This window comes from Pan paniscus, chromosome 3 (genome assembly GCF_029289425.2).
Source record: "Pan paniscus chromosome 3, NHGRI_mPanPan1-v2.0_pri, whole genome shotgun sequence".
Classification (NCBI taxonomy): domain Eukaryota; kingdom Metazoa; phylum Chordata; class Mammalia; order Primates; family Hominidae; genus Pan; species Pan paniscus.
In genome coordinates this window covers 138357845-138384762 of record NC_073252.2, presented here as the reverse complement: position 1 = coordinate 138384762, position 26918 = coordinate 138357845, and the positions used below count along the sequence as shown (strand labels likewise).

The 26918-nt window shown below is 39.9% G+C and overlaps 1 protein-coding gene across 7 annotated transcripts in view; it reads left to right on the top strand.

Annotated features, from left to right (window-relative positions):
* Positions 1-3187: 3187 nt before the first annotated feature.
* The window catches only part of MGAT4D (MGAT4 family member D), a 65065-nt gene continuing 41334 nt past the window's right edge, over positions 3188-26918 (top strand). For 3 of the 7 annotated variants that reach the window (XM_055111856.1, XM_055111854.1, XM_055111852.1), the window contains exons 1-2: positions 9431-9645; positions 24620-24775. In XM_055111856.1, the coding sequence (XP_054967831.1) occupies positions 9600-9645; positions 24620-24775 (202 nt within the window). In that variant the 5' untranslated portion in view covers positions 9431-9599. Of the gene's footprint in view, positions 9002-9430; positions 9646-24619; positions 24776-26918 lie in introns of those variants that run through there. The other 4 variants (XM_055111855.2, XM_008974127.4, XM_055111853.1 and 1 more) reach the window with 4 other exon arrangements.

The window sequence follows — 26918 nt, the reverse complement described above, 5'->3', positions numbered from 1 at the left end:
ACATATATGTACATATTTTTCAGGAAACCCCTATGCTGGGTAGTGACTTCATATCATGTGGCCAAACAAGGATTGGCTGTAAGTTCACCCATTTTTCCTCTCACCCCATGTAGTGGGAATATAGCTATGTTGCACTTGACTGAGGCAGCCCTGCCACTTCTTCCCAAGAATGGACAAAAGGCAAGGCCCTGGCAAGTTTCCTACTGCTGTCTTCTTTATGGGTTGATGGTATGACTGAACCAGAGGCCCCTGCCTGGGAGACCACATCTATGTTCTGACAGGTGACAAATGGAAAAAAGGTGAAATATTAAGAGAAGGAAAACAGGAGAACAAGTAAATGATGACTCTGGGGAAAGTACTGTCACTCTTAGCCCCTAGAGTGTCTCAGGGTGAGAAAATAATACACCTGTGGCTCAGGTGTAAGGACACATCATGGTTGATGATGGAATAAATCTTCAGAACTGTTCTCCTCCCAAATCAAATTAAAGCTGATTTCCATGACTCAGGATCCCTGAACCCCTGCCTGAATGGTAGCAGATTGGCACTGTTTTTTCGGTTGTGATTTATGGGTTATGCTTATTTTTCTAGTTCTTTTCTAGGTACTCTATGTGGTTTCCTAGCCTTCATTGGGACCAGGGATGTGCCTTAGGCTTCTCTCACTGCTTCCAGGGGCAGTTGAGGCTTCAGGCAGCCTACACGATGCTTTTTTGTTAATTAGAAAAAGATGCACTCCTTACTCTAAACAGACACAGTCCTGCACCACAGTTTATTTGGAGCAAGTGCCAATCTTTAGCCTTCACCTTAGCCTTCCTTCAGGGCCCCTTTGGTAGGACACAACTCATATAACTATACTCAGTGATCCTGGGGCCTGATGTCTTATTTCAGAATGCCAACCTTGCTGGAAATTGTGTGTGTTTGTTTCTTCCTGGTGCCAACTGCACCTAGCTGAATCTCCAAGTTGTCTCTTATTTATAGATTTTCTATTACTGTCCTATACTTACCTGCTAGGTTCCCTGTATTAGTCAGAAGTCTTTCAGGTACAACCTATAGAAACCTTACCTCAAACTGATTTAATTGATGAAAGAAATGCATTAGCTCATGCAACTAAAATAACCATATATTAATATAGACTTAGGCATGACTGGATTTGGTAGGTAATCAAATGAAATCCTTCAGAGCTGCTTCCACCCTAGTCAGCATTACCCTCTGGCAAGCTCTCACTTCCTACAGACAAGATGGCCCTAAAAACTCCCGGTCTAGATTGAAAGGTCTCATAATTTAGCCTCTTTTGGCTGATTTAAGTCAAGTGCTGAACTAATCTCTGTGTAAAGGGTCAGAGACTATGATGATTGGTCGGAGCTAGGATGTTTGTGAACCCTTCCTGCATAAAGTTGGCAGAGAGGGCATTAGTTCCTCTATCACTCACCTGTTGCTGCAAAACAAACCATTTCATATGTTGTGGCCTAAAATAACAATTTCTTATAATTAGGTGGGTTTGCTGAGCTCAGGCAGGCAGTTTTTCTGCTGGTTTTTCTGGAGGTCTCCTAGACAGCTGCATTCAGTTGGAGCTTGGCTTGTGCTGGAGTATTCAGGTTGACCTCTCATCACAGTGCTCCTCTCCAAGGAGCTTCTAATCAGTCAGTCGTTTGACTTAGACTTCTTCATAGCATGGCAATTGGGCTCCAAGAAGGAGGATGCAAAAGTTTCCAGTCCTCTTAAAGCCTGGTTCAGGAGACCCAGAATATCTCTTCTGATAATATGTATTCATTAAGGCAAATTATAAGGTCAACACGGAGACTTCGCCTCTTCTTGCGAGGCGCAGCACACAGAGATGAGAAGAATTGTTAGCGAACTACCACAGTTCCCCTAAGAAAAACCAAAGTCATGTTACAGTGGGAAGGACAGTTAAAAGACCACATCAGGGCTGGGCACGGTGGCTTATGCCTGTAATCTCAGCACTGCGGGAGGCGGAGGCAGGTGGATCACGAGGTCAGGAGTTCGAGACCAGCCTGACCAACATGGTGAAACCCTGTCTCTACTAAAAATACAAAAATTAGCTGGGCGTGGTGGTGCACACCTGTAATCCCAGCTACTCAGCAGCCTGAGGCAGGAGAATCACTTGAACCTGGGAGGTGGAAGTTGCAGTGAGCCGATATCGCACCACTGCACTCCAGCCTGGGCGACAGAGCAAGACTGTCAAAAAAAAAAAAAAAGAAAAAGAAAAGAAAAAAAAAATCAGTCCCTGTCACTCTCTGTTGGACGCTCTGATGCTTATTACTGGTCTGTACCCTATTCCTGTTTCTGTTCATCCAGTTGTTGGACCACACGTTCTGCTGACTGGAAGGGGCATCCTCCTTTTGTCTGCAGCTCGGACTTTCAATTTGGGACAATCCTAGAACCTGATGCCTCTAAAATTACTGTGTCTTTTTTCAGCTTATCAGGCCAGTCTTGGTATGTCCAAGGATAGTAGAGATAAATTTTTGTAAATATTGTTAAATTCCAGAATATAATGGCCAAGGGACATAATGAAATGTCCCTCACTGGCAGCAAGAAATGTGGTGTTGTTATTAAATAGGTGTTTGGGGATCATTTTGCCAAAGGGGATGGACTGGGTTTTTCTAAGTCTGATCTATGATTCTATGGAATGCTATTGTGCAATGATTCTCAAAGTATGGTTTCTGGACCAGCTGCATTAATAGCATGTGAGACCTGTTAGAAATGCAAATTTTGGGGCCCCAACATTAACTTACTGAATCAGAAATTCTGAGGGTGGGACCAACCATCACCTTGTGTTTAACAAGGTGATTCTTATGCATGCTGAAGTTTGAGAAGAATGGCTGTCCAAAGTCATTATCTTTCAGATTGTTTTCACCTTCAGGATCCTACATACAGATGACACTAGAAAGATCTGTCTCCACTAAGTTTACTTTTCTGTGCTAGTAATAGTTATGAGACCACCATTTAGATTAAGGTTAACTAAAGAAGCCTTGATGGGTGTTTGTGACACTGGTAATATCCTCAGAGGATACTCTTTCCATTCCTATTATTTTAGCAAATATTTATCTTTAGCCTGACAGTTCTCGACTTCCCATGGTCTAGATGTAATGTTAACTTAGACAAAAATCACAAAGGAGAACTCTGAAGGTCCTTGAGGATGTTACTGCATCCTCTATCTGGATTTCCTGGAGTAAAATTTACTGTTGGCTTAACTGGTTTTAGGTAGGTTGACTGCAGGTGGAGGCTTATGTTTCAATCAATACCTTTGATCTGTAAGGCACCTTGAAATATGTAGTGTGGAATATGGTATGAAAATGTCAGCCAGGCACGGTGGCTCACGCTGGTAATCCCAGCACTTTGGGAGGCCGGGGCGGGTGGATCCCTTGAGGTCACAAGTTCGAGACCAGCCTGGCCAAAATGGTAAAACCCCATCTCTAATAAAAATACAAAAATTAGCCAGGTATGATGGCACATGCCTGTAGTGCCAGCTACTCAGGAGGCTGAGGCAGGAGAATTGCTTAAACCTGAGAGGCTGATATTGCAGTGAGCCAAGATTGTGCCACTGTACTCCAGCCTGGGTGACAGAGCAAGACTCCATCTCAAAAAAAAAAAAAAAAAAGAAAAAGAAAGAAAGAAAATGTCATGATCTCTGTCTTCTAGGGACTCATAACATGGTAGAGGAAATAAAACGTGCATAACAATTATATATAATGCAGATTGAGGGCTCTGAGAAAGGGTCCAAGTGCTACAGGAGTTCAAAAAATGCTTCATGGAGGAAGTCCCATTTCAGCTCAGTCCTGACTAGTTTTGATAGGCAGGAATATGAATGTGTTTGGGGTGCAGTCCACATTTGAGCATAAAGAGGAAGCTGAAGTCAAGAACCAGCAGGTGAATATTTATATCCCCAGCACCTCATTCCATAATTGGCACAGAGTAGATGCTCAATAAATATCATCTGTCCTGGTTCATAGGCAAACCATTGACCCATTGGCTGAGTAGCAGATTTTTTTGTTTTTTGTTTTTGGGGAAAAAAAGAAGAAATAATATGTTAAATGTAAACATTGATTGGAAGATACATTCTGATTTCAAAAACCTTAAAATGTGAAAGGAAAGTGCTTTTCTGAATTTTGAAAACATGGTATTTAGTGAGTTTGAGCAGAGTAGAACTTTTGAGTACTGCAACAGAGGCATATGCAGCTGGAAAGGCAGATGGAATCAGATTATGGAAGACCCAGGACTCTAGGATAACACTTTTGATTTTTCAGAAGGAATCACGGGAGGATTTTTGAACAGGTAGTCTGCTGTAGGAGAAGTAATAGAGTCAATGAGAAAATTATAACTGCTTTGTATGAATAGCAACAGAGAAAAAAAGAACAAAAACGTATTGAGCACTTACATTAAGACAGGAAGTATGCGTATGCTAAGTTCATTTTTTTAAAAATTAAACAATGTTAACATTTTGCCTTTTCCTCCCAATGTACTTGTGTATGTACATGTGTGTGTTTGTGTGTGTGTGCTGCATCATATGTATATATATTTGATACAGAATATTTGTACATATTTATGGAATACTTGTGGTATCTTGTTACATGTCTAGAATGTGTAATGATCAAGTCAGGGTATTTAGGATATTCATCACCTCAAGTATGTATCATTTCTATATATTGGGAACATTTCATGTCTTCTGTTTTGAAACATGCAATACACTATTGTTAAATATAGTCACCCTACTCTGCTGTCAAACATTAGAACTTATTCCTTATATGTAACTCTATGTTTGTACCCATTAACCAACCTCACTTCATCCTCCTTACCATTCCAAGCCTCTGGTATCTATCATTCTACTCTCTGCTTCCATGAAATCAACTTTTTTAGCTTCCAAATATGAGTGAAAACATGGATATTTGTCTTTCTGTGTGCCTGGCTTATTTCACTTAACACAATGACCTCTGGTTCCATCCAGAGTGTTGTTGCAAATGATATGATTTCATTCTTTTTAATCGCCAAATAGCATTTCATTGCTAAATTATTATGAATGTTATTTAATCTCAGCCAATTTGAACAGATATTGTCTATCCCCTCTTACTGATCAGGAACCCAAATTTAGGGAGGATTAAAAACTCTTCCCAACACTATGTTGCTAGTGAATGATGACACTGTTTACCTTCAAACAAAGTGTAAAAAATAGTTACATATTTAATATGGACATTCTGTTTTCCTTTCTAATAGCACTGTACTCCTTACTTATACTAATTTCTTGAATCCAGAAACTAGTAATTGACTTATTTGGGAAAGAGGGAGATATTTTGAGAAACATTATCATTCTGATTTCAGTTAAGGTGATGTGTCAGAGATGGATGGCTGACCACCAAAGGTTTGTAATCGGCTTGTGTGGTAGAGGTGTGCAGGGGAAGCAGCTAGCCAACCAGAAACTAGAGTTTCCACTGCTTTTGCCTCTAGTTTTCTCACCAATAGAATTTGAGCAGAATTAAGTTGTGTCAATTCTGGTCAAACTTTCTTCTCCACATTCTTTTTCCTAATCCTCTGGTGGAGTGAAGAGGATTTCTAAACCTTAGAGGAGAGAGGAAGCAACAAAATGGAAGGGGCTGTGCCTCTGACTGATCACGTGGAAAGCTACAAACCAACCAGAAACTCTGGGATTAGACATTACTTGAGCAAGAAAAAAAAAAAAAACTCTATTACGCCATGGAGGTTTAGGAGTTTAGTTGTTCCTGGAGCAGGTATTAACTAATTTGTTGCTGATATGTTTGAATCAAAGTTAGGAAGCAAATAAATAGCAAATATGAAGAAAACGTGTTTGTTTGGATTTGTGACTTGTATTAAATAGTTATAAAGATTTGACTTATAATGGTATATAGTTTATATTAAAATGCCAAATGTATAGAAAATTTTAAAAAGCAGTAAGCTTTCCTTTTCACTCTTTGGATCTAAAAATATTGATCCAGTTATAGTGTCTCTGCATTTAAAGAGTTTTGTCACATAAGGTCTCAGTGGTTTGATTAATTATTCTTCTGTGCTTAGCACCATGGTCTCTTCAGGTTTTCCAATAGAGATGGACTATGTGGATAAACTAAAGCACTAGCTTTAGATAATTCTACTGGTTTTCTCCCTCTGATACCAATGAAAATCTACTGACACTCAGAAGCAATTAGAAAATCTATTGATATTCAGAAGCAACTTAGAAAGATTTAATAACCAGAACCTCTTGATTATTAAACTAATTTTCCTCAACTTAGCAGTGGAAATGATCCCAGAACTTTATTTTTTTAGGCATATGTACTTGTCCTAGTAAACCTTTTTACACTGCAGTTTTTCTTCATACAACATTGGCCTTGTAAGCTATCAAGATGATTAAGCTTATCAAAATTTTGTTTGGTTCCCACTGTTTGGACTGACCCTACCCACATTATGTATGCCGTCTTGTTTCAATTATTTATTGTTTACTTGATGGCATTAGTTCTCTTTTAGAAATTTCTTTATTTTTAATAGACAATAATTGTATACATGTATGGGGTATAGTGTGAAGTTTTGAGGCATGTATACATTGTTCAATGATCAAATCGGGCTAATTAACATATCCATCATGTCACATACTTATTTCTTTGTGGTGAGAACATTTCAAGTCCACTCTTTTAGGACTTTAGAAATGTACAATACATTATAATTGACTATAGTCACCATGCTGTGCAAGAGATCAGTGGAAATTATTCCTCCTGTCCAACTGAAACTTTGTTGGGAGGGTTAATTCTTAAGCAGCTGTTCCTTCTCTGTTTCCCATGCTCCCTTGTAGAAATGGGATGTCAGCTTCTGCCCACAGCCAGGTCTTTTTAGAACTTGTGTATCATGCATGACTACACAGCAAAGGAATGAGGGAACCCTTTTTTCTCAGGCATCTACCGCAACTATCCTTCCCTAGACCTCCATAACCATTTATGCTAACACGTGTAGGTACATTTCTTTGGACAACTACCAGTAATTCAATCTGCTTTGAATATATTTCTCCCTCAACCATGGGTGTAACTTAGGATCATTTTGGAAGCTCCTATCTGCAAGTACCTAGGGATATATATCAAAATGAAAGGCAGAGGCCTTACATCACCTTGTCCAACCCATGGCTGGTGGGCAGCATGTAGCTCAAGACAGCTTCGAATGCGGCCCAAACCAAATTCGTAAACTTTCTCAAAACATTATGAAATGTGTGTGTGTGTCTGTGTATGTGTGTGTGTGTTTTAGCTCATCAGCTATCATTAGTGTTAGTGTATCTTATTTGTGGCCCAAGACAATTTTCCTTCCAATGTGGCCCAGGGAAGCCAAAAGATTGGACATCCCTGCCCTACATACTAAATAAATTCAGAGAAGGGGAAATCAGAGAGGTCTGCTGTAGCCAGGTTTTGATTCATGAAACAGATGAAACATGAGACCTGAAGATGTGGAAAAAATTTCAATGGTCAGAGAGGACACTGGACATTGTGGGCAGGGGGCAGACATACAGAGAAAAGGCACAGGAGGAGAGAAGTGAACGTGACATGTTCAGAGTAGGATTGAAAAAAGAGTCTGGCAGGTGCCAGAGGCATGTAAGGGCACCCTGGGAGATGAGAAAGCAGTGAGTGGCCTTCGATTGAGTGGGTCCATTTTCATTCAGGAATGGAGCTACGTAAACAACAGTGACAGCTGACTGTGGTGAACTAGGAAGAGTATCTGGTATTGAAGTGTGGATTGCAGAGGGTAGATCCTGCAGACAGTGAGACCAGTTTGAATGTCACTGTGATCATCTGAGTATTGGGGATAGTAGCTAGCAACAGAAACACAATCCTTTAGGTAAGTAAAGATTTTATAAATAATGAGATATAATGAACTAGAGTCCAAATGATTATAAGAAGAACTATGATGCCACTGATAAAATCAAGGGACTCTGGGAAAACAGCTATTAATAGCTTGGTGAGGAAGTTTGGACATCTTGAATCTGATGTGGGACATTCAAGCTGAAGGGCTGGGTAGGCAACTGAAAATGCAAAAACTGGACCTCAAGTAAGAAGGCAGTGAAATGCTGAGTGTGGAGATCTCTCTTTATGCTGAATAGCTTCCTTCTCCCACCCTAATCTTCCCTACGTTTTCTCCAACCTGCTCCACAGCCTAGAAGCCAGGTTTGGACCATCCAGTACATCAAGCTGAACTTTCTTGTGTTCTGGTTTTCAGTAGAGCTCAGCCAAAGGCAAGCACCGGCAACAGACTGAAGGGGTGAAGGAGAACATAGTTGAGGTGTCTCTTTCTCCTGGCTCCTTGTTTTGAGATCTGGCTGGGTCCCGGCTCAATGGAAAGTCACAGCTCCTAGCCATTAGCACATGAGAACACGCAGGCTATAATGGCATCCTCAGGCTGGGGTATGTTCAAATCTTTCGTCCCCTTCAAGGGGACAGAAGCCAGCCCTTCCAAAGTGCAGGGCTGATTTGAAGTAGAATGTTTATATTATAACAGACTGCCAGTGAGTCCTCAATGAGAGGAGAGCTTAGAGGGGAGAGATCAAGGAGTCCATAGAGAGTCTCATCCTACTGATGCTCTAGTGTTTCTCAGCTTGGGTAAAGCTTTGATAAGCCACTCGAGGAAAGTCACCTAACAGTTATCGCGCACCCACCACGTGCCAGGCAATGGGGCGCTTTCCCTAGTTTATCGTTTTTAACGACCAGTAGCCCTGGCCAGCGGTTTATAGCACGCGCTGAACCCTAGAGCAGGAAGCAAAAGGTGCAGAAGTTCTGTGGGAAGGCGGCTTCCCAGGGCGGGTGTGCTGGGGACCCACGCGGCACCGCGGGGAGGGGGCTCTGCGCGCTCAACCCCGTCCCGGGCACTATCCGCCGCCTCCACCCGCCGGCCTCCCGCAGCCTGGCCAGCGCCATGAGGACCAAGCAGGTGAACTTGCTGATCACCCTGGTCGCCGTCGCGTTGTTCAGCTTCTCTTGCTTCTGCATCTACAGGATAACTCAAACCAGTAAGCGGCGGGCCCTCCTCCCGCCTCCTTTCCCGCCGCGGGGGCTTCGGGGCTGCAGGAATGCAGGCGGGGCAGGGTCGGCGGGTGCGGAGGCGATGCGGGAAGCTGGCGGTGGCCGCCCGCGCTGGCACTGGGAGGCCCGCGTCGGTGCCTTCCCGAGGCCGCGCCCACCCCGGTCAGCGGCGGCTGGGCTGTAACCGGCGCCCCGACCTCCTCCTCCAGGGCCGCGTCCGGCCTGCACGCGCGCTAACGGATCTGGCCCGGGGTACCCGCCGCTCCCTTTTCCTCAAAGGTTCAAGGACCCCGTCTGTGCACTGCTTTTCCCCTCTCCTGTTTTTCCTTCTCGAAACTATGGCTGTCTGACCCCAAGAACTGCTCTTACACAGCCAGCATCTTTCCGCATCTTTCCTCCTTCGTGGTCCGGGTTACATCACCAGGCCCCGCTTCATGCCTCCCTCCTCCCTGGAGTGTTTTTTGCGTACCTGAAAAGAGGTGGTAGAAAGGAGAGGGACGTCCCTGACCACCTACAGCGCCGGCCCGGCTCCTGGACTTCTCCGATGGACCGCAGGCCTGTGTTCCGCTCCCACACACACTCAAGATGCAATTTCTCCTGGCCCATAGAAGTGCCAATTTAGGAAACAAAGGTACAGGTTGCCCAGTTTAATTTCAATTTCAGATAAACAATTATATATTAGTATAAAAATTGCATGGGACATAATTATTCTAAAATATTTACGTCTTTTTTATTTTAATTTCAAATTTAACCAGGTATCCTATATTTGATCTTTTAACCCTAGTTGTCCGCGGTGTAAAATTTTAGCATTCAACTAGTTAAATTTTTCAGTTTAAGACTTAGGAACCCTGTAAATTATGAACCCAGCCTTCCACGATTGCTCTTACGTTGTTTTCAGTTAAATTTTCGTTTATTTACACATGTATGACTTCAGTGCACACAAGGTAATCTTGGTAGGAGTGCTGAGGTTGAAGTTTGGGAGTGGCTTCATGTTTTAGCCCTCCAGTTAATACTAGATTTTATCATCATATACACAAAATATTCTATATCCTGCTTGTTTCAAAGATTAGGAATGCATATTAATTTATCTGCATTATAATATTTCTACTAATCTTTATAGTCATTTGACATAGTTTCCCTCCTCTTCATTTTCTATAAAGAACATCATCCAAATGTCTATTTTAGCACAATGAACAATAAGCACACTTATAACAAAAAATAAATGATTTCTTAAATTAGAAAGCAAAATGTAAAGTTTTATAGTAATTTTTTTTTTTTAAGACAGAGTTTTCGCTCTTGTTGCCCAGGCTGGAGTGTAGTGGCCACTGCACTGCAACTGATGCCTCCCAGGTTCAAGCAATTCTCATGCCTCAGTCTCCTGAGTAGCTGGGATTACAGGCATGTGCCACCATGCCCGGATAATTTTTGTATTTTTAGTAGAGATAGGGTTTCACCATGTTGGTCAGGCTGGTCACAAACTCCTGCCCTCAGGTGATCCACCCACCTAGGCCTCCCAAAGTGCTGGGATTACAGGCATGAGCCACCGCACCCAGCCTGGTAATTTTGGAAAGTAATTTAGAATGTTAACCTCAGAAGTTTTAATACCATTAATGATTTTATAATGAAACTGTAGACTTTGAGATCCTTACAATCATTTTGGTGTGTTTTCTGGTTATGACAGGGAAAAAGAAGTTTGATTCCTCAAAGCATTTATGTCGTCATCATTCATATGTTCAAGTTCAGAAGCAAGATACTGTTCTTGAGAATGAAACACTCTTAAAATAACAGACAAATCAGATTTTTTCATTTTTTAGGTATGCCTTACTGTGGAACTTAGCTCTAAAATAATTAGGATATCAATCCTATAATGAGCTGTTCTCACATCAACAAAAGAAAACACAGACTTCACTTAGTTTCTGAAGTAATGATTTTTATAAAGCACCAGAGATAGTTCCAATGTCTTAAAAATTTAATCTATAGTTGTCATTCCTATCAGTGAAAATTTAGGAACATTTATTAGAAAGATGGCCACCACCTAGTGCTTTATTCTTTCTCCCTCTTTAAAATTAACTAAATTTTGCCAGGCGCAGTGGGGTGGCTCACACCTGTAATCCCAACACTTTGGGAGACCGAGGCAGGTGGATCACAAGGTCAGGAGTTTGAGACCAGCCAGGCCAACATGGTGAAACCTAGTCTCTACTAAAAATACAAAAATTAGCTGGGCATGGTGGTGCGCCTGTAATCCCAGCTACTCAGGAGGCTGAGGCAGGAGAATTGCTTGAACCCAGGAGACAGAGGTTGCAGTGAGCCGAGATCGCGCCACTGCCCTTCAGCCTGGGTGACAGAGCAAGACTCCATCTTGGAAAAAATAAAAACTAAAAAATAAATTAAATTAAATTAAATTAACAAAATTTTCTGGATAGATAACCTTTTTGTTCATTTTTATAAGCTCATAGTATTAACAGTTCACAATCTGATGAACAAATATGCAAGCTCTGTGAGGACAGAACATACTTCCTGTTTTTACCTGTTCCGTTGTGTTCACTACTGTGTCCCGCATGTGGAAAACTACATGGCATGTAATGAGCGTGCTAAATATTGGATGAATAAATGAATGGTTGAAATAATGAAAGACTCAATGAGTTTAATAACTACCTATTCATGTTGTAGGCACCAAGTGAACGGCATCAAAGGACACCCCCTCCCTTTCATGAAGCTTACATTCTGCTTACGGGAAGTAAACAACAAACAAATGATATAATTACTATATGATATCAGGTGTTGGCAGGGTTAGGGAAAGGAAAGTGCTGTTTTAAAGGAAAGGGCTGTCAGAGAAGGATTACCTGAGCAAGTTATATTTGAACAGATTCTCAAGTGAAGTGAGGAAGCGTCATGTGTGGATACCTGGGGGAAGAGTATTTCAGACAAAGGGAAAAGCAAGTACAAAGGCCCTGCGGTGGAATCTCCTTGATTTGTTCGAGAAACAGCCAGGAGGCCAATGTGAACAAGGGGGAGAGTGATAGAAGTATTATATCATGGGGACCATAGTAAGGACTCTGCATTTTATTCTGAGTAAGATTGGAAGCCATCAGAGTTTTGTGCAGAAGAGTAACATGATCTCACACATACATTTAAATATTATTGGATGTGTGCTATGAAAGAAAGAAAAGAATCGCGGGATGCTCCAAGAATTTTTAACTTAAACTAGGGTTTCTCAACCTTCGCGCTGTTGACATTTTGGGTTGGGTAATTCTTTGTGGGGAGAGGGCAGTCCTATATATTGTAGAATGTTTAGCAGCATCCGTGGGTTCTATCCAGGAGATGCCAGGAGCAACACCCCCTCTCCCATTGTGACAGTGTCTCCAGGCATTGGCAAATGTCTCCTGAGGGAGAAATCATCCCTGGTTGAGAATGAGTGGCTTAAATAATTAGATAAATGGAGCTGCCATTTACCGAAATGGCAAAGGCTGGGGTAGGAGCAGGTTTGGGGGTAAGGTCACTATTTCTCTTATGTATGAAGTGCTTATTAGAGATCCCAGTGAAAGTGTTGAATAGGCAGTTGGATATATCAGTCTGCATCAGGATTAGCAGTATAAAGTTGAGAACTGTTAGCATATAAAGCCATGAAATGGGATGAGATCACCTAGGGAGTGAACAAAAGGAGTAAGTCTTGGGGAATTTCAGTATTTCAAAGTAAAGGAAAAGCTAGAAAACTGAAAGAGCTAAACCAAGAAGATATTTCAAAGACGAGAGTGCAATAGTGTCAAATAATGCTGAGAGAACATTCTCTAGTAATGAAAAGCCATCTCACTCACAATCTTTGAAGTTATCATTCCCACATTCTTAGTGAATGCAGCAGGCCCTTGATCGCCAGAGTCTCAGTTTGAGTAGTACTTCATCCGGGTTACCTGGAGATGATAATTAAGGTAACTGTTTTGCCAGTGCCTGTCATGGAATTCTAGTGTCCTATTTTCCATGGGCAGTGTGGTGGGTTGTCATTGCATTTAAGCCCAAGTACATCAGGTAACCAATTCCAGATTTTCTTCTTTGAGAGTGTTTCCTGGGTAATGCAACCACTCCAGGAGCCCCTAGTCATCTGCTAGCTACCTCCCTTGGAAAAGCCAACACTTGCCTGCCACTTCCATTGACAATCCTGGCCCTGTGGCTGGCCTGCTACTACTCTTGCCTCTGGCCACTGCCTCAATGTCTGACACCCCAGCAAAGGCTGGCAGTTTGGTGGAAGAATCACCAAAAGGAGAAATACTACCTCCTTTCATACACCCTCTAATTTAGCACAACTGCCTCCCATTGGCAAAATATAATGAGAATACCACTTGCAAGGAAATCTGGAACAAGCAACAGGTTTCCAGTTTGATCATACAAAGGAAATTTAGAGCGGCCTATAAAGACAGAGTGTCAACAGACACAATTTTTAGAAACTCTTGGAACAAAGAAAACTAAACAGCATCTTATATAGGGACATCCATAAGTATGATAAAATTACATTTTAAAAAGTAAAGGAACAGGCCAGGCACGGTGGCTCATGCCTGTAATCTCAGCACTTTGGGAGGCCGAGGTGGGCAGATCACGAGGTCAGGAGATCGAGACCATCCTGGCTAACACAGTGAAACCCCATCTCTACTAAAAATACAAAAAATTAGCCGGGCATGGTGGTGGGCACCTGTAGTCCCAGCTACTGGGGAGGCTGAGGCAGGAGAATGGTGTGAACCCGGGAGGCAGAGCTTGCAGTAAGCCGAGATCGCACCACTGCACTCCAGCCTGGGCAACAGAACAAGACTCCATCTCAGAAAAAAAAAAAAAAAAAAAAAAAAGTAAAGGAACAATAAACAGATACAGTTTGGGAGAGTACCGTAGTATCATCATGAGATGGGGTGGGAGAGGAATCAGAGGTGGAAGCAGAGGCATCGGGTAACTTTCAGTTATTAGCTTGAGTGATGAGCTATTAATTTTACATTATGTTGCAGAACTTACCTATGTATTACATGTCTTCTTTTGCATATATAACTTTTTAATCAGTTAAAAGAATTTGTATAGTGGGAATAAGGAAGCAAGAAAATGGAAATGATAGACATACAGTACCCAATTCACTTAAAGATGTAAAAACAATAAGAATGTATTTTTGAAAAAGTTCAACTTGGGATATAAATACAAATGACTTTTTATTTTTCCACTAACTCCTCATATGTGTTGTATTGAGCCCCCTTCTCTGCTTAGATGTTTAGAGAGACAATGAAGACTTATTCTGTGTTTTTTTTGGTCACTTTCGGTTATTCAGTCTCATTCCTGTTTTTAAAGACCCTGTTTCATTATTTTTAGAACTTTAATCTCCTAGTCAACTTGAAACTTTCTTTTCCTTTCCCTGCTGGACAGGCAAGACTTGTGGTTCAAGGAAAATGGAATGGCAAATGAGAAAATGGCAAAACTTCCACAAACACTAGTGGCTTAAAACATTTTTTTTTTTTTTTTTTGAGACAGAGTCTTGCTCTGTCATCCAGGCTAGAGGGCAGTTGCGCAATCTTGGCTCACTGTAATCTCCACCTCCCGGGTTCAAGCAATTCTCCTGCCTCAGCCTTCTGAGTAGCTGGGACTACAGGCGCGTGCCACCACTCTCAGCTAATGTTTGTATTTTTCATAGAGACAGGTTTCACCATGTTGGCCAGGCTGGTCTCAATCTCCTGATCTCGAACAATCACTTTTTTTAAACTCTTGATTTAGTAATCAGAAATTCATGAAGGGCTCCACTGGGCAGTTTATCTATAATCTGAGGTGGTGTCAACTGGGACATTTGGAGCTGAAGGCTCTACTACTAAGAAGTCTTTTTCCCTCGCAGCTCCAGCATCTCTCTCTCCTCTCCCGACACAGTGGTGCATCCTCCAAAGCCTCTCCTCGTGGCTTGTGTTTGTTTCTCACAACATTGTGGTCTTAGCAATATTATACATTTTCCCCCCCACAAGGCAACTACCTTTTAAAAGGCAGGAAGTGGAAACTGCCAAGCCAGTTAAAGGCTGTACCCCAAACTAGTACTGCATTACTTTTGCTATATATTACTATAGTGAAAGCAGTCATAGGGTGAACCCAGATTCAAGGAGGTAGAGAAATTGACTTCTTGATGACTGACTGGGAAGGTCAAAGTGCACAACACCATTTGACCTGGAGGCTATCTTTGGAGAAACAGTCTGCTGCACCCCCATCCTCCTTTCTTGTGTTTCCCTTGTGGTACTAGGGTGGGAAAGAGCTGGGGGGACAGAGGTTTTCTTCCATGACAGGAGCCTGGTGGTTTCAATTTCTCTGGAAGACACTTGGATGTGGCAGATATCTGATGCTCTTGTAGGGGTAGTTTGTGGCTGCTTTTGAGGGCCTGCTGTGGTGTCTCCGCTCTCTGTTCCCTTAAGGGATATCCATCTCCTGCTTGAATTCTTCCTCCCTACCTCTGCCGTTGCCAGAGCCTCTTGTTGCTGGGAATCTTCTGCCTGGCAGATGACCTTCTTGTAGATGACCTGCAATATTCACTTGAGCCACAGCCGACTCCTGTGTCTTTGGTGCTTCAAGCTGCATGCCTGCAGGCTACTTCATATGTTCCCCCTCTTGGCTTAGTAGGATCTCTCCCTTTCTCCTGCCCCTTTTCATCTGGCAGCATGAGAATTTTGGTAGGTCTAGCAGTTCCACAATTTTCAGGGTAAAAATGTTCCTCAGCCCCTGAATTGGTGAGGAGAGGACTCATTCTAGAGCACCCAACTTTATTTCTTGGGGATCTCTCTTCCCTTGATGGAGGGGAAACACCCTCATCTCCATCCAGTTGGGGGAGTGTTTCACCAATGTGTATGACCTTGTGGGAATATGCCGACAAAATAGATTGTTATTACTGTCCATGGGGCAGAAGAGGGGTTCTCAGACGCAGCTGTAAGTAAGCAGAATTCAAGGTCCAAATGTGGGTTATTCAAGAGAATAATTGAAATGTCCTGTGGAATTTAAAATACATGTACAACAACAATGTATGCCAGCAATTACAAGAAAAGGTAAGAGAGGGAAATGGAGTTAAATTGTACTAGACTTGTAGAACTATTGAGAAGTGAGAATGTAAGAATTGGTATTTGACTATTAAGTCGAGGATTCTTGTTGAAATATCTAGTTGAACCACTAAAATAATAGTAAAATAGCATAACTATATCACTATTTGCATTAAGTGTCCCAAAAAAGAAATTAAAATATTTCATGATTGGATATATGACAAAATTCAACTTGATGGTTACTAAAAGAGACATATTTGAATTTTAAAGGCAGAAATTTTGGAAGAAAAGGGATGGAAAAATACCCACAAACCCAAACCAAAATAAAGTTGATGTAGCTGCATTATGTTATCAAGCAAATGGGCTCATGGCCCAATGTATACAGAAGCCAATAACTTTAACACTGGCTTTTGAGAAAAGAAATTTTTTTTTGCAAAACCAGCCAGCAAGGAGATCAGACTCAGGCTCAAATGTTTGTCTCTTATTGGGTCTGGGCCAAGTTTTAAGGGATCATAGGACAAGGGAAAAGATTTAGGAACGCTGGCTTGGCAGGGTCTAGTTGGAGGGCTTCCAGTCTGGCCATTGATGGTAAGGTATGTTGAGGCAAATTTTAGCTCCAGATCTTCTGGGCCAACAGACCCATCGCATATGAAAGAGTTCCAGCGTTCAGGTTCTGGTCATGTCCCAGGCTTCTTGATTCAGAGGGAGGATTCATTGGTTCTGGGTGTGGTTAGAGGTCAAAGTTTTTGCTATTGCACTTGCCCAGGCTATATGAATTGCAATTTTGGGCTCTGCTACACCTACAAGGTAACTGGACACCTTTCAACAAAGTAGGTCTGGTTTGGGCTGGTCTTGTGGTTTATCAATATCAGCAAAGAAGACTCTAAAACAAAGTGCAACATAAATGTTGAATAAACATAGAAAAACCACTAGCAATCGAGAAAATGCAAGTTTAAAACATGAGTTACCAGTTCATGCTATTCTGTTCCTTAAATTAGGAAATTGGACATTTAGTGAGAATGTGGAGCTTTGGGAATTCAAACTTCCCTTGGAGGAGTACACATTCAGTCTCTTCCGTTATGAAACATATGCCTTTCCTATGTCTTAGGAATTCCACTACTAGTAGGGTTGAAATGAGTGTACAGCCTTATCAATGGTTTATGGCCAACATATGTTCTCACTGATCAGTACCTATACCATACATGTTGTTAAATATTTTAAATAACATCTCTACCACCAGATATATCCTAGGGAAGCTCTTGAACATGTTTACTAGGAGACATGTACCAGAATATTCTTGGTAGCATTTCTTATAATTGTTACCAACAATAGAAGAGACAAACATGTTGTGGTATATTCAGTACATTGGAACATTTTACATCAGTAAAAATGAATAAACTACAGCTTGATTCGTCAACATAAATAAATCTCAAAAGCATAAATTGAGCTAAAGAAGCAAGTACAGAGTTTTATTTATTAAGGTATAAAACCAAGTGTAAGTCAGCTTGCAAAAATAGTAAAACTGTAAAGGAAAGCAATAAATGATTAATACAAAATTCAGGATTCTGCTTATCTGGGGGTAGGGAGGAAGGGGAATTGGATCTGGGAAGGAAACAAGTAGAATATCTAAGGCTAAGGTAGTTTGTGATGGGTTCATGGATGTTTATTTTTATTATTATCCTTTAAACTGTCTTATATACGCTTTGTAATGTCTAATATATTCTGCAATAAAACCTAATGCACAGAGGGGCCACTCACAGGGAATTTAAAGGGCTTAGTACATAGTTTGATTTGATTATTGCAAAGCATACATGGGGGGAGTAATCTGAAATGTACTTTATGTTTTTAGTTTCATCTTCTAGTAATTACCTTAGATATTCTTTATTTGGAACCACATTGGGTACAAGTATACTAATAATAAATTTAAAGTGACCTGCCAATGCTTTATCATTATACCTTTTGCCCTTCTATTTACCCCCTGAGTGACTTACATACGTTCCCCATGATAAACAGTAGTAGGCCATTCTTGCATTGCTATAAAGAAATATCTGAGACTGGGTAATGTATAAAGAAAAGAGGTTTAATTGGCTCCCAGTTCTGCAGGCCCTACAAACATGGTTCTGACATATGCTCGGCTTCTAGAAAGGTCTCAGGGAGCTTTTACTCATAGCAGAAGGCTAGGCCGGAGCAGGCAGGCATGTCACATGGCAAAAGCAGGAGTGAGAGAGAGTGGCAGGGAGGTGCCACACACTTAACCAGATCCCAAGAGAACTCACTATCATGAGGATAGCACCAAGCTATGAGGGATCATCTTCCCCCATGACTCAAATGCCTCCCACATTGGGGATTACAATTCAACATGAGATTTGGTGGGGATAGATGTTCAAACTATATCACATACAATACCATTTCACACTCTATGCACTTATGGTGTTGTTTTCTGAGGCTGGAATGCCCTTCCCTTCTTTCTGCTGTAGGCAAGCTTCTGTACATACAAGTTCTCAAGTCTTCCTTCTTCTCTGAAACCTTCTCCACCTCTCCTACTCCTCAGTTCTCCTTAAGAATTAATCATTCCTGCCTTCCTGTGCCTGTGGCACTTTAAGGATAATTCCATTTTAACAATATATTATAATTAGTAAAGTTTAAATATATGCACCATTCCCACATTCCTTGCAGTCTGATTGTCAGGAGCCAGATTTTATTCATATCAATTTAATTTAGAGCAGGAACCAGATTTTATTCATGTTTATTTACCTACCACATACATAGCACATGGCAAGTATTTAATGGAAGAATAGAAATCTCAGCATGCTTCTTGCTACTGGAGGTGTTTAGTGAATGAAGTGAGGTCAAGTCACGTTCATGGCCATGTTGTATAGGACCTGGTAGACCAGGGCAAGTAAGCACTCAGGGAACTATTTATAATCTTTGAGCAGTGTTTCCAGAAGATTAATCAGGGATTGGAGGTGAGAGACCAATTAAGAGGCAATTATAATAGTGCAGCTAAAGGCAATAAAGCTTGAGCTATGGTAGTATCAATGATGATAAAGAGAAAACCATGAAAGTGGTCTGTCACAGCCCTTCTCAAATTTTAATGTGCATAGTAGTCAACTGGGAATCTTATTAAAATGCACAATCTGATTGTCTGCATCTGAGGTCTGGGGTGAGGCCTGAGATACTGCATTTCTAACAAGCTCACAGCTGATGCCGGAGACTTATGCCATCCAGTGTGGTAGTCAGGTGGCTTTGAAGCACTTGAAATGCAGCTAGTGAGTGCACCTGAGAAACAGCATTTTTTATTTTATGTTAACTAGTTTGAGTCTACATTTAATAACTGAAATTGTGCAAAATATTTCTCCATTAAGCAAAACTGTACTGTTTTGGTAGGATTACATTTCACTGTAATTATTAAAATTTAGCATCTGAATTGAGATGTACTGTGAGTGTAAAATACACGCAGGATTTAGAATATTTAGTACAAAAATGTAAAATAGCCCATTGTTTACTTTTATGTTGAAACATTTTGGATATATTGTATTAAATAAAATATATTGTTTAAAATTACTTTCACTTGTTTCATTCATTTCTTTTCACTTTTTAAAATGTGACTACTAGAAAATTTTAAATTACAGATGTGGCTTGCATTTTATTTCTACTGGAACACAATGCCTTGGAGCCTTGCTGTGAGAGGCACAAATCAGTGGCACTTAGGATCTAGCCTGGAACCTATTTTTAATGTGCAGAAGTCACATTCACCCATTGCACACTTGAACTGGTGTTTGTTTTCATAATTTCACTACAGAGATGCCCAATTGACTCAAAGCATCTAATTATTGTTTATTTCAAACCTTTGCAAAATAGTGTTATAACATTTCATCCTCACTAAATACCTGGGTAAATATGCAAGTAACTTAAATATTTTAAATAGAATATTGATGAATGAATTACCAGGGAAAAATGTACAAGAAGCAGATGTAAGATTAGAGATTATGTCCTTTAACATTTCTTTATGATTGTTGCTGTAAATACTGCTTCCTCTGGAGAAAACTCTTTCTTTTCGTGTTTACCAAATTGATCCCTAGAGACTGACCTACAATGTAGAAACCCACATAGGTTGCATCACCCATGATATATTAACTCGGAACACACAATCCATTTTGCAAAGAGAACATTACCTGGGAAACCCTAATATCATGAGCTTAAACTACATCTCCCTCTAAGGTTTGTAAGCATCTTCAAATAGTATCTACAATATGAATATTTAAGGCTTATCTGGATAGGTGCAGTTCTTTTGATTAAAGCATGATTCAGTTTAAGAATGACTAAAGTTAGTTCTTAAACTGACAAGTCCATTCATTTCATTAATTTATTTATTCATCAAGCATATATTTGTATAAGAGCTATATGCAAATCAGTTTCAGATAGTTGGAATTTAGCAGTAAAAAGTTCTTGCTGCTCTCATTCTAGAAATCTCTGGAGTGAAACATGAAAGCAGTCAATACATAATATGAAGTCAGGTGGTGATAAGTTATTTGAACAATGAGAACACATGGACACAGGGAGGGGAACATCACACACCGGGGCCTGTTTGGGGGTGGGTGGCTAGGAGAGGGATAGCATTAGGAGAAATACCTAATGTAGATGACAGGTTGTTGTGTGCAGCACATGTATACCTATGTAACAAACCTGCACATTCTGCACATGTACCCCGGAACTTAAAGTATAATAAAAATAATAATAATAATAAGGGAAAGACGGCTGTGCTATCTTACAAAGGATGGCAGGGTAGGCTTCCCTGAGGTGGTAATGTCTTAGCAGAAAACTGAATGAAATTAGGGACTTTCTGCCACAACAGGATATGTGATAAAACAATGAAAGGATATGGGGGAAGAGCATTCAGTGCTGAGAACATTGCAAAAGCCAAAGCCCTAAGGTAGGAGAGTGTTTGGCTCGTGTGAGGAACAGCAAGGAGGCCAGTGTGGGTGATGCCTCAGAGTGAGGCAGGAAGGGTAGGAAATGAGACCAGGGAAGAACTCAAGGACTGATCACACAGGGCTTTGTGGGTCATGGTAAGGACTTTGGTTATTTTTCTAAGTGTGATGAGAAATATTTTGGAGGGTTTTGAGCAGGGGAGAGGAATTATCCAATTTTTGCCACAGGCTATCCACTTGTGTGCTCTTGTTCAGACAAAACAGATAAGTGAAAAAATATTAAATGTTTCAACCCAAATGTATCATCATTGCTTTTTTTTTTTTTTTTTTTTTTGAGACAGGGTCTTGCTCTGTTGCTCAGGCTGGAGTGCAGCAGTGCAATCATGGCTCCACTGTGGCCTTGATCTCGTGAGCTCAAGCAACCTCCCAAAGTGCTGGGTTTACAGGTGTGAGCCATAACATCCATCCAACATACTGACTTTATTTCCTTTGAATACATAACCAACAGTGGGATTGCTGCATTATGCAGTTCTATTTTTAATTTTTTTAATAATTTTTTTTTATTTTTTTATTATTATTATACTTTTAAGTTTTAGGGTACATGAGCACAATGTGCAGGTTAGTTACATATGTATACATGTGCCATGCTGGTATGCTGCACCCACTAACTCGTCATTTATCATTAGGTATATCTCCTAATGCTATCCCTACCCCCTCCTCCCACCCCACAACAGTCTCCAGAGTGTGATGTTCTCCTTCCTGTGTCCATGTGTTCTCATTGTTCAATTCCTATCTATGAGTGAGAACATGCAGTGTTTGGTTTTTTGTCCTTGTGATAGTTTACTGAGAATGATGATTTCCAATTTCATCCATATCCCTACAAAGGACATGAACTCATCATTTTTTATGGCTGCATAGTATTCCATGGTGTATATGTGCCACATTTTCTTAATCTAGTCTATCATTGTTGGACATTTGGGTTGGTTGCAAGTCTTTGCTATTGTGAATAATGCCGCAATAAACATACGTGTGCATGTGTCTTTATAGCAGCATGAGTTATAATCCTTTGGGTATATACCCAGTAATGGGATGGCTGGGTCAAATGGTATTTCTAGTTCTAGATCCCTGAGGAATCGCCACATCGACTTCCACAATGGTTGAACTAGTTTACAGTCCCACCAACAGTGTAAAAGTGTTCCTATTTCTCCACATCCTCTCCAGCACCTGTTGTTTCCTGACTTTTTAATGATCACCATTCTAACTGGTGTGAGATGGTATCTCATTGTGGTTTTGATTTGCATTTCTCTGACGGCCAGTGATGATGAGCATTTTTTCATGTGTCTTTTGGCTGCATAAATGTCTTCTTTTGAGAAGTGTCTGTTCATATCCTTTGTCCACTTTTTGATGGGGTTGTTTGTTTTTTTCTTGTAAATTTGTTTGAGTTCATTGTAGATTCTGGATATTAGCCCTTTGTCAGATGAGTAGGTTGTGAAAATTTTCTACCATTCTGTAGGTTGCCTGTTCACTCTGACGGTAGTTTCTTTTGCTGTGCAGAAGCTCTTTAGTTTAATTAGATCCCATTTGTCAATTTTGGCTTTTGTTGCCATTGCTTTTGGTGTTTTAGACATGAAGTCCTTGCCCATGCCTATGTCCTGAATGGTAAGGAGCCTCCATACTGTGTTCCATAATGGCTACACTAATTTATATTCCTGCCAACAGTGTGCAAGAGTTTCTTTCTCTCCATATTCTCACCTTTTGTCTCTGATAATAGCCATTCTAACAGGTGTGAGATGGTACCTTGTTTTAATTTGCGTTTTGCTGATGATTAGTGGTATCAAGCACTTTTTTATGTACTTGGCCATATGCATGTCTTGTTTTGACAAATATCTATTTGAATCTTGTGCCGATTTTTTACTTTTTTTTTTGCTATTGTTTGAGTTTCTTATATATTTTAGATATTAACCTCTTTTCAGATGTATGGTTTGCAAATATTTTCTCCCACTGGACAAATTTCAACCCATAGATTGTCTCTTGGGTTGAAATATTTTCAATTCATGTTGTCTCTTCACTCTGTTAGTTGTTTACTTTGCTATGCATAAGCTTGTTTAACTTGATGTAATCCCATTCATTTATTTTGTCTTTTGTTATATGTGATTTTGGAGTCATATCTGTAAAATCATTGCTCAGACCAGGTCAATAAGCTTTTTCCTAATGTTTTCTTCTAGTAATCTTACAGTTTCAGGTCTTACACTTAAGTCTTTCATCCATTTTTAGTTGATTTTTTATGTGAGTTGAAATAAAGATCTAATTTCGTTCTTCTGCATGTGGATATCTAGTTTTCCAAAACCTTTTTATTAAAGACACTGTTCTTTCCCTATTGTGTGTTCTTGGCAACTTTGTCAAAGATCAAGTTACTGTAAATGCATGAATTTCTGGGTTCCCTATTTTGTTCCATTGGTCTATGTGTCTGTTATTATGCCAGTACCATGCTGTTTTGATTACCATAGCTTTGCAATATATTTTGAAGTCAGGTAGTGTGATGTCTCCAGCTTTGTTCTTTCATTCAAGATTGCTTTGGCTTTTTGGGGTCTTTTGTGGTTTCATATGAATTGCAGGGTTTGTTTTTCTGTTTCTGTGAAAAACGTAATTGGATTTTTTTAAGGATTGCATTGAATCCGTAGATTGCTTTGTGTAGTATAGACATTTTAACAATATTCTTCTAATCCATGAACATGTGATATCTTTCCATTTATTTGTGTCTTCAATTTCTTTCACCCAGATTATATAGTTTTCAGTGCACCGTTCTTTCACCTCCTTGGTTAAATTTATTCCCAAGTATTTTATTGTTGCCATTGTAAATGGTGTGGTTTGACTGATTTCTTTCCTGGATAGTTTGTTGTTAGTGGATAGAAACTCTACTGTTGATTTTGTATCCTGAAACTTTCGTTTATGTGCATCATCACTACATCTTCACAACAGCTCTGAGGCAGAGATTTTTACGTATGCATTTACACCAGAAGGAGCAGAGGCAAATAAAAATTAAGCAATTTTCCCCAGATAACACAAATATTAAGTATATTATATATGATTTGACACCAGAGCCAACAGAACTCTTAAAAGAATATTCTGTAATTTATTTAGCAAATGTCCTACTGTTGGGCACTTTGGTCATTTCCAATTTTTAAAAATAATGCTAAATACTATGGCCTATGTTAAATATCCTTAGTCCAAATCTGTGTATATATTCCTCATAATTTTCTTCAGATAATTTCTTAGATGTATTTTTGGGGGGTTAATGGGATTACACTCTAATACAAATCTGATACACACACACCATGGAAAATTTGTAAAACAAAGAAGATCACAGAGTAATAAAGGAAAAAATCATTTATAATCCCACCTTCCTCTTATCACTATATTTAACATTTTGTTCTTTCTTTCCAGTCTTTTATATTTGTACCTATGCACGTATTTACACATGTGGTATATACTATATGTATATAGTACTGTATATATACATATATAATACATATATAGTACTATATATAACTATATTGAAACTTATACTTTACATTCTTACCTATTATAGAAAATTGTGTGACACCATTGCTACATGTACAAATATATACATATGTTTTCATTGCAGATAATCAATTAATTAACTGTAGAAACCATATTTTGGAGTTTAAAGAAAATATGCTACACTTAAGAAACAAAACTGAAAAAAATAGCCAAGAGATGAAAGTTTTGAATCGAATGAAGTATGAAATTACAAAGAGAGAAATTTTGTCAGGAAACTTAGGTTTGTGTTGATTTTGTTTTTGTATATTGTGGTTTGTTTGTTTTGTTTTGTTTCTGGGAATGTAGATTCAATGTCTTATGATTTTAGGGCCTCTTCTCTCTATAAACTTAACTATATCAGTACTGGTTCTTTTATTGTGAGACGTGCAAAAATCAGGTAAGAGATATCACTGACCTACGTCCTCTCATCTTGACCTCGAAAGTAGTCTTCCTGTGCTTTCTGGCTCTCTGAATTGCACCACCATCCATGATCCATTCAATAGATGCAACCAGAAACCTGAGGATCACCTCTGACCCCTCCCTCTACCTCTTGCATACTTCCATGTCAGTAAAAGCAATCCTGGTTGATTCACCATTCTATATATCTCAAAAATTTGTCCACATTTTCCATCATCATTTCTGCTACATTAGTCAGGCAACCTTCCTGCTTTACCTGAGTAACTAGTAACATACAGCTAATTTTTCTCATATAAACCTTCAGTGGCTTTCCATTTCTCCAGGACAAAAAGTCCTGCCTTGTGCATCCCCTTTGTACTCCAATCCTCCCCCTACTCTTAATCCCTGGCAACCACTGCTCAGATCTCTGTTCTTATTGCTTTGCCTTTTCCAGAAGCCATGCAAATGCAATCAAACAATGTGTAACCCTTTGAAACTTGCTTCTATCACTTAGCATAGATTTACCCAAATTGTCATGTCACCAATTGTTCTGTTTATAGTGCTGAGTAGCATTTCATTGTATCGATGTTCAATGGACATATTGTTTATCCTCTCACCAATTGAAAGGCATTTGGGTTGTTTTCAGGTTTGGGCAATTACAAATAGATGTTACTATAAGCATTCATGTATGTGTGTTTGGTATGAAGAGAAGTTTTAATTTTTTTAGAATTCATATGTAGAAGTAGGATTGACAGGGCATAGGTAAGTATATGTTTAATGTTATAAGAAACTGCCATACTGTTTTCCAGAGTGGCTGTACCATTTTTCACTCCCTCCAGCAATGTATGAGAGTTTAGTCACTCCAGTTTATTATAGCCATTTTTTTTTAAAACAGGCTCTTGCTCTGTTGCCCAAGCTAGAGGGCAATGGTGCAGTCTGGCTCACTGCAGCCTCCACCTCCTGGGTCCAAGCAATCCTCCTATCTCAGTCTCCCAAGTAGCTGGGACTACAGTCATGTGCTACCACACCTGGCTAATTTTATTTTTTGTAGAGATGGGGTCTCTCTCTGTTGCCCAGGCTGATCTTGGACTCCTGGCCTCAAGCAAGCCTCCCACCTCAGCCTTCCAAAGTGCTGGAATTATGGGACCATGCCTGTCCTATTATAGCCATTCTAATGTTACGATATCTCATAGCTTTATGTTGTATTTCCCAGAAACTAATGATGTTGAACATTTTTACTATTTGCCATCCAGATATCTTCTTTGGTGAAATGTCTGTTCAAACGGGGAATGCAATGGCACAATCATGGCTCACTGCAGCCTCCACCTCCTGAGCTCAAGGGATCCTCCCACCTCAGCTTCCTAAGCAGCTGGGACTCCAGGCGCATGCCACTATGCCCCACTGCGTGTGTGTGTGTGTGTGTGTGTGTGTGTTTAGAGATGAGGGTCTTGCTATGTTGCTCATGCTGTTCTCAAACTCCTGTTTTGCCAGTTTCTTTAACTGGGTGATTTTGTTTTCTCATTGAGTTTTGAGAGAGTTCTACACATTATCCTGGATACATATCAGATGGATATGTGATTTGGAAATACTTTCTTCCAGTTGGTGACACTCTTTCATTCTCTTTCTGATGCTTTCAGGGGGCAAGCATTTTTAATTTTTGATGAAGTCTGAGTTGTGAATTTTTCTTTTATGTATTGTTTTGTTTTTTGTATTGTTATATTGTATCTAAGATCTCTTTACCTATATCAGGGTCATGAAGGTTTTCTTTTTTGTTTTTAAAAAAATTCATAGGTTTATGTTTTACATTTATGTCTATGAACATTTTTAGCTAATTTTTATAAACAGCATGAAAAACAAGTCAATGTTCAGTTTTTTCCACGTAGATGTCCAAGTGTTCAAACACCTTTATCAACTGTCTTTTCTGCATTCAATTACCTTTGCAACTTTGTCATAAGTCAGTCAACCATATTTTTGTGAACCTACTTCTG